The sequence below is a fragment of the Spodoptera frugiperda genome, chromosome 30, assembly GCF_023101765.2.
Source record: "Spodoptera frugiperda isolate SF20-4 chromosome 30, AGI-APGP_CSIRO_Sfru_2.0, whole genome shotgun sequence".
Lineage (NCBI taxonomy): Eukaryota > Metazoa > Arthropoda > Insecta > Lepidoptera > Noctuidae > Spodoptera > Spodoptera frugiperda.
Window position 1 is genome coordinate 12,616,142 of NC_064241.1, and position 12,282 is coordinate 12,628,423.

Consider the following 12,282-nt stretch of genomic DNA (forward strand, 5'->3'; position numbering starts at 1 on the left):
CGAAAACAAATACTTTCGAAGATTTGATTTGAAATACCACGTACAAATCAATATCTAGTTACATTTTTTACGTAGGAATGACGTATGTGCTGCCACTATTATATCAAAAAATTTAAAAATGCGTGTATAATATTTCTTTATTACCTAACCGACGAACTAAGTAGATTTTTAGTTTTCATACCCCTCATCATCCCTATTCCTAAGGACTAGGTTAAGTAACCATTAAATGACTCTGAGTACGACAGTTAAACTTATTACATCTTTCCTTCGATGTCAAGAGTCAGGAATGTAAATTAATTAAGATTACGTACCTAGTGTATACAAATAGGGCTAGTCTATACAAACAGACAACAGATACGTCTGCTAGACACTCGTAGACATAATATACGTCTCGCAGTCGTATCGAATAAGATAACCTCACACCTTTCTAACTCCTACCTAATTACTATTGAGCAATTTCATTTATTTATTAATAATTAGCTAATTACGTAACCTAGCAACAGATTGTTACACTGTCTTTATTTATTGCAGCATGGCAGCACCTTTTAATCAATATGATATCACACTAATATTATAGATGTGAAAATTTGTTTGTTTGGATGTTTGTCCGTTAATCACACTGAAACTACTGAACGGATTTTGATGAAATTTGGTATACAGACAGGGTATCATTTGGGTGATTGGATACTTTTTTATCACACAGAAATGCGGACGAAGCAGCTGGCAGAAGCAACTTTGCCCAGTCATTATCAAAAATAGCTCTTAAAACGTCGTAAACGAATTACGTACGGTAGTCATCTCGATACATTTAAAGTAAATATAAGTTGATTGCTGTCTACGATATCACCCGTATGTTTCTCTAAGCACAAGGCGACTGGATAACACACTAATTTTGAATTAGTTTTCTGAACTGAACTGACTTCAGCACACAAGCTTGCAAGATAAATTACTAATAAAAAACACACTTACATCCTATCCTACACAATTTCGGAACTCACATCTTGTAAAAAAATAAACTTAATATTATCACCTACCTTTAGTATAAAGGCAAGAAGCGCTTGAAAACTACAACGAAATCATTTCCACCGTAAAAAAACAAAATTGAGCAAATATGAACAATCTCACTCATTGTCAGAACTGACCAGTAAATCTACGAATTCACTATCTTCCTCATTAATAGCTAAGAGGGACACAGCCTCTTTGGCCAGGTCCTCATCATCCTTAAAAGTAAATCCTACATTCTCAGCCATATTTAAAATGACACTACTTCTTCTCCTTTCCGAACTCTTTCTCCTCACAATAGGAACAGGGATATCCTTTGGTGGGATGATCTTGTACTTGGGTTTCCAGATCCTGTGAAGACCCTGGCCAGCTAGGACTAGGCCTGCGATGATCATGATGACTTCCAGTGTGATCATTAAGGGTGGTGCGTAGAGCAGGCGGAGGCGGAGTAGGGTGATCACGTCTGATGGTGGTTGCTTGCAGGACTGGAAGAGAGAAGAGTTATTTAGTAAAGGCGTTATGGTTTATGAATATTAAAGATATTAAGTAAAAAACATTCACTTGAGAAGTTGTTGTACGTCTAATAAGCTTAAAGATTAAGTAATCACTTAGGTTAAGTCTAGAAAATCCCCTTAAACAAACATTATTTTGCAAAAATGATTTTTATGGTATAAGCCGATAAGCAATAGCCGCCGCTCATAGACACCTGTAATACCAGAGGCGTTACAAGTACGTTGCCGGCTTATTGCAGATTAGGAGTTTATGGGTTGTTAGGGAATCGGGACTTGGGAAGATTGGAAAGCTGCAAACATTGCCAATTATAACAATCACCCGTTTACACAGTTTGATTAAAAGCTGTATCGTTGTACTCACCAGAGCGAACCACATGATAGGCAGCACCTTGTCCTTGAATGGAGCTGTGATCGGGTTGCCCTCGTTCATCCTCACTGCCAGGTTGATCTGAATCTTGATGGAGAAGCTCAGCGGTGCTCCGATAGTCTGCAATAAAATAAAATTGTCAATAAAAATTTGTTTTCATTTCTAAAAACCTGAAGATGTGAATTAAAGACACTAATATTTTGGATAATCCAAAATACGTTTCTCAGTGATCGCTTCTGTAACTGATGATATAAACTACACGCTAAGTAGACATGCAAAGATAACTATCGAATAAAAACCTTAGATAGACAAAATACAACATGTAATGTAATGTAGGTCAGATTTTGCTGAACTGACCTCAGAGTCTAGAAGATAAAGGTAATTAACGATCTTTACATTGTAACACTTATGACGTGAATATCTATATGCATAATGGTTGATAAAGGTCCAGTCCTTGAACTTATGACTCATTCAATAAGACTATTGTCTATTATATTTATGTATTCATGATACGATGAGAACGAAGTTTCAGGTCTAGGGTTCAGACAGTTTCCACAGTAGGGCTGATGCCTGATCCGGAGCTGCGGACTACCTAGCGGGTTTGCCGGGGCTCCGGCTCGAAAAGCAGGAGTAGAAACGGGGTGGGTTTTAGTCAGTAAGAGTCTGACACTCCCTCTCGTTACGAGGCGAAAGAAGTCGTTGGATGATTTTCCTCCCCTCAACTAAAAGGGTTGAAGAAAGTTTGGTCTGACTAAGTCTATATTTCAGACATCCACGCAATCGGAAACTATTCTAATGCGGGTAAACACGATTAAAACACTACGGTTTATTTAATTTTATGTGTAAGTAACTTACCGGTTCCAATTCAAAGTGTGATCCATGCTTCTTGATGTCCGGATTCATTCCTTCAAAGTACGATTGCTGCAGAGGATCTGTATCCATCATGTGAGGTTTCGATAGAGATATTGGGAAACCTGCAAAAACCATTTGATTATTAAAAAGAAATCGTCAAAGTAGTTATTACTGAGTTTCAGATATTATGTTTAGTTTAGATATCTTTAGAGTAGATATTTCGTTTCAATAACGAAATAAGGGTATTTTTTCACCGGAGATGTGCTATGTAGCTATGCTACGAAGATGTAATAACTAAGCTGTGAAACTATGTGACCGACCAGCTCGAGTATGCAATGTATCGATAATAGGGAAGCCATTTATGGCACACGTCTTTCCCCACATAAAAACATAGCTTAGCTCATTCCGTTTCCACCAATGCTAAGCTATGTGTACCAATGAATATGATTGGTGGAATCCAAACGTAGCATAACACATTTCTAGTGGAAATGACCCTAATGATTTATTATGAGTGCAACTGATGATACCAACCATAGTAACAATTGCTGACATCTACGAATCCTTCAGGAGGACAGCTGTCGCTGCAGTTGCAGGCAAAGGGAGAGGTGCTGCTGAAAGCTGTTGGGTCCATTGTGTATCTGAGAAAGAAATTAGAAGTCAATATACGTACCTCTAACATAGCTTTACTAACTAAAGCAAAGACGAAGTTTTAAGTGTAGGAGATATTTTGCGTTGGCACGAATGGGCCAGTTACTCGGCCGGTGTGATTGTAGTGTGATAAAATCAACGCATGCGTTGTGTGAGTAAGGTTACCGGAGGCCATAATTATCCCCTTCCCAATTTTTCCAATTACCGATTCCCCACAACCTTTAAAATCCTAACCCCCAAAAAGCCGGCAACACGCTTGTAACGCCTCTACGACAATTTGCTGCTTACCACAAAAAAAAAAAACGAAAATACTTTTTGCAGTCATAAGGCTATTTCGCCAGGTGCGTTGTAGGAGTATTTGTAATTGGATAAATATATCGCTTAGTATGCTGATGAAGTTCGAATCTGGCTAGCTCGGATAAGTATTTGCTTCCGTCATACATCATGCATCCACTTCTGATCGCTTGATCCACTTTTGAAATTAACTTTATAATATTATGGTCTACTTACAAAAAAGAGTTCAGTCCAGTATTCTCACTCTTGCTTTCTTTGACAAAAGAGAACGGGTAGTTCCTGCAGGCTTGCTTCCTGAAGATGGTGATGTTCTTCCCCTTGGGGTAGTTGGCTGGCAGCATCAGACCTTCGAATGACCCTTTGATTCTGTTACATGGTGTGCTGGAAGTGGAAAAAGGACGATTAGTAGTATTCTTCTACCAGTGGCTTCCATAATCTACCCCTGTTAAAAATTTCATCCCGATCACTTCAGCTGTTTTGACTTGAAAGAGTAACAAACATCTATACTGACAAACTTTCTCATTTATAATATTATATGATATGATCGATATCTAGGATATGAAAGAAAAAGTATTAGATACTATACTAATACTTTTTCTTTACAAAAAGTTAAACCAGGGGGGATGGGCAGACGTGCTCCACCGTAGGCCGCATCATCACTTACCATCAGGTGAGATATCGGTCAAACGTCGACCCATTAAATGTAAAAATTAAACAAATTTCGTAGGGTTCCTTCGTAATTAAAAACAAAGTTATGTTCAATGCTTACCAAAGGTTTTATTTTAAGATGGGGATTCAGTTGCCAGTTACAATTTTAGGATATACGCAAGTCCTAATTGTTTGAGTTTGAGTGGGCAATGTAGTAAGCAAAAACATGAATGATGAATGAGAAACCTTTGGGTTTATTTTTAAACAAACAATGTTCGGTTTAATTAAAGGTAAGGGGTTTTTACTAAATAAGTTCTATTTATAACAACATTACCACAACAAGTTATTTTACTTATTGAAATAATAAGTGATTTGTTTGTTCGATACAAGAATAAAATAACTCCAGCGGTCAAATACCAAAAATAATTTTGACCGATAAACTTGTCTCGGTCATTGGAACACGTGTTTTACACGTGAAAACAAAAAAAAATCTTAAAGATCACACTGTTTGAATATTAAAGACAAAACCTAAAATATATATACCTAGTAAAGGTATATACTTATATAATTATTACTAGTTTACCGCTCGCGGTGTGATCCATGTGATAAATAAAAAGAAAGTAACCTAACTGCTTACCTATCTCCATAAGCTACTACCTATCTATCTCTATTTACCTACTACCTATGTATCTCCATTAACAAAAATCATATCTATAATTTTTTCCGTTGCGGTATGAAAGAAAAAAAGATTATGATAACGTCACGCCTTTAAACCCCGAAGGGGTAGGTAGAGGTGCACATTATGGCACATAATGCCAATGTACACCCACATTTCACAATTTTTGTTGTAAGTCCCATGTAATAGGTGGTGAGCCTATTGCCCTATACCGGGCACATTTCCAGACTCCGTGCTACCACTGAGAAATTTTCGAAAAATGCACAGTAATACTTTGCCCGACCCGGGAATCGAACCCGAGACCCCTTGCCCGGTAGTCGCACTTGCAACCACTCGGCTATCGAAAGATAAAAAGGATAGAAATTAGTGAGGATTTCTGCTTACCTAGTTTCCAAGTCCGTGAACCCTTGCTCCAGAAGACCACTGCTATTGTCCCAGGAGTTTAAGGAGTACCGCCTGGTCACATTCGCCAGTTCAACCTCGGATGACTCGTTTTTTTGTGAGTAGAACTGTGAAAAACAAACAAACATGTATATGACGTCATGTCTCTTCGATTTAAAGGTGTAATTTAAAAGTAAAACGGCTATAGCTATAAGTAGTTCAACAAATGTGCTCATAGATGGCGCTGAAATTAATATATCGAGCATGTCTGCGTAAGATTGGATATTATGTATAATTTAACAGTACAGTACTAGGTAGACTGACAATTACAATTACTAGCTTTTTTGGAGGAAACTCATTATTTCTAATGTCATTAGTACTGGGAACGAAATATCTAGAAACCTTACAAAAAGACTAACTACCTAACATTAAGTACTTTAATCAAATTACATGAAACAAAAATACTTAGGACATTACGAGTATTAGTGACTGACCACTTATCAAGTCCAAAAGTCATGAAACATTATCGTGATCTAATACCAGTACAGCGTAAAATATTTATAAACACTAACGTTAAACATTTTAATAGAGCATGAGCCTCAATTCCTAGTCTGTCACTTTTCGTATTTGAAGAATATGACAGTATTCTGAGTGGCATTCACTACTATTACTAAGTTACAACAGAGTAGGAACCGACATTCTTTAAATAGAGTCACGTATGCTTAGCTGCTATTATACACATCACTAAAGAAAAGGTAGAAATCAACTTACAGTATACTCATTTTCCATCAAGAATAGTAATAAGACCATAAAAATACTAACCCGATCCAGAAGCCCAATCTTCGCGAAATCAATCCAGCCAGGTAGCAAAGAGTTGGCAATGGTAACAATGGGGTCATGGTAACCCCAGAACATCTCCTCAACAGACAGGTCCTTGAACAGCTTGGAGCCAAGAGCTGACATGGAGTAATAGGCTCCAGCGTTCGCGAAGTAGCCCAGCTTGTCTGCTGCTAATGTGCTCATGGCCTGGAAAGAAAAAAAAGATTTTAGGTTAGTTAAAAAAACGGCTTTCAGTACCCTAAGTACGCTCTGATTGGCCGGTTCGAATTAACTAATCAATTACACCGCCAAACGCGCTCTCGTTTCGATTACTTTAAACGTAAAGTAAACTCGTACTAAGGGTACTGTATAGAATGGAAATTGTATCTTATCTATTGACTTAAAGCAAATTGAATTCGTTTTTCCACCAGAAATGTGCTATGTAGCTATGCTACGAATATGTAATAGGTAAGCTGTAAAACTATGTGACCATCACCACTGATACTATGTCTTCCCTCTCTTCTATTTTTAAATATGTTTAATTAATTGATTCGCGTTATTTGATCTTCCTTACCAAAAAAACATTTGAAACAAAGTCCATTACATTTTCGAAAATTATCTTAATTTTTTTTTCGTGTCCTGTTTTTGTCGTAATAGGATTTTTTAATTTCATTATATTAAACCTGTTTTGTGTCATTTATTTAAATATCCGCGATAACACCAACACGCTCGTTTCAAAAATGTAAATAAGACAAAAAAAAAATTGACAAATGTGTCAACCGGCAAGCATAACCTTGAAAATCAATTAGAAATAAAAATATACTTAATTATAATAATATTTACTAGTATCACACGTTTTGTATTATACAAACATATATTATATACTAGCTACTTCCGCGCGTATTCACCCGCTCTGCTCGGCTCCTATTGGTCATAGCGTGATGTTTTATAGCCTGTAACCTTCCTCAATAACTGCACTATCCAACACAAAAATAATTATTCAAATCGGACCAGTCGTTCCTGAGATTAGTGTGTTCAAACAAATAAACTCGTAGTATAGTATTAGTGGTGGATATTATAAGTATTTATAAGTATTAGTATATATACGTAACGTTATGTCATATGAATGTTTTCCATTAATAATGACCCATTAGCGAGACATTGACTTGTGTCACGGTCACAGGTTCACATAAGTTTTGTTGAACCAACTCAAAAGTGACGGTTACATAAATCGTCAATCGATGAATATGAGAAATTGAAAATAGGTTTGATAATTTCGTTTTTTCTATTCAATACGCATTTTTCTAATGGGGGAAAATCATCCATGGCCATCACACGCCTTGGGCGAGACGAGAGGGAGTGTAAGACTCTTACTGACTAGAACCCACCCCGTTCCTACTCCTGGTTTTCGAGACGGTTACTTTACGATCAAATAACGTATCAAGTGGGATTAATTGAACAGAGTAACGATGGTATATCTTGCTCGTTATTATCCATTCGATGCTATACTTTGGAACGAGCTTCACTGACATATAGACAGACGGACGAATTAAGATTTAATTGATATACCTTACTTTGACTTAAAGTACCGTAGTGCTAAATTGAAGTATTTAGTTTTATCTATAAATACAAAAAGCACGTTATTTATATTATTTTAATGAACAAAATACTTTAATAATCTAGATTTGAATAAATTAACGCAAGGCGGCATCGGCATCGAGTTTCCTAAACGTACATATTATCTAGTAAAAAAAACGTTGTTCTAATATTAAACACATAATTAAACTTTATAGACCAACCCCATAGAAGATAATGATACCAGTTTTTTTTTCTAAAATAAAGAATTTTAGACACTTATACTCGTATTTTTTCTTATTGTATAAGCCGGTAAACGAGCAGACGGATCACTAATGGTAAGCAATCGCCGCCGCCCATGGACACCCGAAACACCAGAGGCGTTACAAGTGCATTGCCAGCCTTTTGGGAGTTAGGAATTTAAGGTTTTCTGCAAGGTCATGGTATCCCTCTGGTTGACCGGCCCATTCTTGCCGAAGCATGGCTCTCCCACACTTATTTGTATAAAAATTTTACTTGAAAGTTTTCCCGTACCCAAGTTTTTTTAAGGTAAATGTGCGGAATTTAAAATTGCCAATATCGTTTAAATATAACTTACTAAATGTCGTGGTGGCTCAGAGGTTTAAGGCGCCTGCTTTTCATGCACGAGGGCGGCGTTCGTCACAGAAATATGATATTTTATCTGTCTGCGGTCACTTAAAAGTATTCAAAATATGTGACACTTCCTATATAGGTCTAACGTAAGTAAAATTAGGTATTTATTCACGACATAGTAATTAAGACATATTGTTATGTATATATATAGAGGTAGGCACATAATGACTATGTGAAATTATACAGGCTAACAAGTAAGTCCATATTTAAGTCCAAAGGGTCGGCTATGTATGATAGTCAAGTGAAAAATATTACTATAGTACATATTTAGTTTTAGTATATAACCGTGATTTTTAGATGATTGTCATTACATTTTTTGTCTATGTATTTCCCCGGAAATGTAAATGTAACATTAGTCAATATTATTCTTTTTTAATTTCTTTTTGAAATCATATTATATATCTTAACATGCAAATAAAGAATTTGAGTTTGAGTTATTTATTCGTGTCATATGTGCGCACGCTGCTTATGTGGAAGAGTCCCTCTATGACTCGAAATTAGTAGAGCTTTCCCCAGTATATTTACGTGAGTAAACCAGTATTTATAGTTGACCTGCCACTAGACACCTGGTCTCTTGCACCGTGGTTTTGTGCTCCATGTATTTCTTTTTTAATATTGCTTATGCTATTTTGGAAAGGATATGATAGAAAGGACATTCTCCGACATCTTTAATTGATTTTGTCTGGACTTTAAAAGAGACTATGACCTCTGAGTTTGTTTCGGCATTTCTTCTCAATGTCCGATAGGAATTGCTAGTTATTTAAGATATTGACGTGTAAAAGAGTTACATTGTAACCTGTTTGTGATAATAAATATCATTTATCATATATAAGACATAGAAATAAGACGCCCACGTCACTGTTGCATGGTGGATTAATGGTAGAGGGCGTGCATTAAGGCAGCTACTCGAAATCGCAACGCAATTCTATAAACAGTGTAAAAATATTCTTAGTTTTTAAACTACTGAGCCTCACAAATATATATTATAATAGATCACTAATGGTGCGTTAATTTAGTATGTCTGACAATAGTTATTATAATTTTAATATAACTTTCGTGAGACATACTAAATTAATTATAATGTTATCGGCTTACTCACGTAACGGTTTAGTTATTATAAAAAAAGATAAAATTATGCTTAATTTAGACCTGGTACGATAAATACGGAGTTATTTTGACATTGTTACATTGAAGATTGACAATATCCAAATCTTCTTATTTCCATATACCAAAGGGCCATTTATTTAAACAATGTTTTATTATTTTATCTTATGTTTTTTTTATAATACGGGACGAAATAGACATAACTATGATAAGAAAACGAGAATAATAGACCACGGAAGTAATATATTAAATGATTAACAATAACTACTTGTACCTAAATAGATAAGTCCTGTTATATCTAAGTTAATTGTGTTTTAATGAGAATCTGCGACTCATATATACTTATATTATATTATTGTAGTTCAATGTGTCAGTAAAGTGATTAATTAAGTATATTTTGTCACGTTTTAATTCCCACGATGGGAATCCCACGTGTTAAATGATTTTCATAAACTACATTTAACAAAAACTAACTTTATCCTCGGAGCGAAAGACGTAGTGATAATCTTGCAAAACGCAAAAAGTTTATAATATCTATAAACATCTCTTTTTCAGTTTATTTAGACTAATAAATAGAATTGGACGCTGAAGCGATTTTCAACAGCAACAGACATTGCTGTTGAAAATCGCTTCAGCCAATTGTGAGATAATCGCGGACGTACGTATAATGTAAACGAAGACGCGGCGCACGATAAAGAGTCCCTTAGTAGACTACTAGTAGAGCTTTTCTCAATATATTTCCGTGAGTAAAGCTTTATTTTTAGTTAATGTAGCGAAAGAGGTATCTAAGATTCGTAGCGATTGGCGTTTCATTGTCTCTACCTACCTCGTATGTATGTTTATGACTCACGATAGTTATTATAAGAATACTTTTGTTTACGAAACTTCAACCAGGAGTATTACCAATACTTACAACAAGAGCGATGTTCGGTATCTTCACGGTGACATTATGAGTGTCGGCGACAGACTTGTCCAGCAGGAACTTCAGCTTCAGCCGCGGGTTCATAGTCATCACTCCTTTCTCCTTGTCTATCCGTATGTTCTCGTTCGTTCGCATTTCTCTGGAAATAAGAATTAAGTGTTATTTTTTGTTTGGTGCATAGTTTAAGTGTCATTTAAGTGCAAATTAAAAGGCCTATGTGCATGTCATGTGTGATTACTTAAAGATTATCAGTAATTGATTGTTACAGTATTCAGAGACATTTAATGATTACTTAAAATATTCCTTATACAGATTTTGTATCGAAAGCAATTGCTAAGAACTGGATTAAGTAACCATTGAATCACTCTGAGTATGATAGTTAGAGTCTTTATTTTGCCAATGGATAGATAATACCTCTAGACTCGAATCCTATTCTTAGAATGTTCTCCTCTGCAGGATCGACACTTTTTTTTTCAGAGGGGAAAATCATTCAATTGACTTCTCTCACCAGGGCAAAGCGGGAAGGAGTGTCAGACTCTTACTGACTAAAAACCACCCCGTTCCTACTCTTGCTTGTCGAGAGGATCGACACTTGGATTAAAAATATGACTTCACTGACTGAACATTATTTTAAATACTATCATTGACTTTAGCTAGAAGGAAAATCATAAGTACATGAAAACAGATAAGATCTTGACGTAAGTTTTGTTACTCTACATCTTTAGGCTTGACCACAGAACCCATTTGTCAGCACATAAGTTTAAAACAAATATAAATTGCTAAAAAATCCTGGGGTTCCCCAAACTCAGTGATTCTAATATCGCTTAAGCCACAAGGTCGGACATTAAATATGGTGCAACTTTAGTTCAAATATAAAACACTAGGTTTTAACTACGACTTCGTATGCTTGTTTTTTTTTAAAGTAAATTTCAGGGTATACATTCTTCTCTGTTCCCCAGAAAATTTTACGTTTCCAGTTTGGTGGAGTACCAAAGTCCAATGAAATGCGAAGACTAGTAGTCTGACTACAGTGATATGCTTTTAGAGAAGTCTATATCAATGTTAGACTTTTTTGAGGGAGGAAAATGCGAAGACAATGTGATATGCTTCTAGAGAAGTCTATATCAATGTTAGACTTATACTTCTTGAGGGAGGAAAATCATATTATGCTATTGGAAAAGCCTTGAGCAGGTGAGAGGGAGTTTCAGATTCTTACTGACTAAAAATCACCCCGTTCCTACTCCTGCTTTTCGAGCCGGAGCCCCGGTAAACCTGCTAGGTAGTCCGCAGCTCCGGATCATCAATATAAGACTAGAAGTTCAAGTTCAGTGATATGCTATCGGAAAAGCATATGTCTATCAATGGACAGAAACGAGATGATGCCGATGATGACCAGTCTCTTAACTTTACCTAAACAAACACACAGACTTGATCATTCATCTTAGATCTACGGTCAGCAGTAGATTAAGATGACTCATCTCAATTTTACGGTCAGCAGTGGTCAACATTAGTTCAATATATTCACATGTGTGTAATAAAGCGACAAGTATCACGCATCACGTTTTTGCATACATTTCGTTAGTAACACAGTCATTATCCTTGCGCGGAACTGACTTGGAATTACAAACAGCTGATCATAATTTGAGTCAGTTTTGGAGACAGGTCGTGACATTTTGGCTTATTTTCGGTCGTGAAATTGATTTTTTATTGAGAAGTTTGGGCATCTAATTTAATCGGGTTGTATTCGGGTAACCAAATTTTTCGATAAAACAAACTCGTTTTGCCTGATTTTTTTTTATACCTTATCTTTTTGTTTAAGACTCTTTCT

The 12,282-nt window shown here is 35.9% G+C and overlaps 1 protein-coding gene across 1 annotated transcript in view; it reads right to left on the reverse strand.

Annotated features, from left to right (window-relative positions):
* Window positions 1-207: 207 nt before the first annotated feature.
* The window catches only part of LOC118269964 (scavenger receptor class B member 1), a 57,030-nt gene continuing 44,955 nt past the window's right edge, over window positions 208-12,282 (reverse strand). The window contains exons 5-12 of the mRNA XM_050706929.1: window positions 10,446-10,593; window positions 6,203-6,406; window positions 5,384-5,508; window positions 3,892-4,056; window positions 3,265-3,371; window positions 2,737-2,855; window positions 1,876-2,001; window positions 208-1,487 (exon numbers count right to left, since the gene is read on the reverse strand). Coding sequence (XP_050562886.1) covers window positions 1,122-1,487; window positions 1,876-2,001; window positions 2,737-2,855; window positions 3,265-3,371; window positions 3,892-4,056; window positions 5,384-5,508; window positions 6,203-6,406; window positions 10,446-10,593 — 1,360 coding nt within the window. The 3' untranslated portion in view covers window positions 208-1,121. The remainder of the gene's footprint in view (window positions 1,488-1,875; window positions 2,002-2,736; window positions 2,856-3,264; window positions 3,372-3,891; window positions 4,057-5,383; window positions 5,509-6,202; window positions 6,407-10,445; window positions 10,594-12,282) is intronic.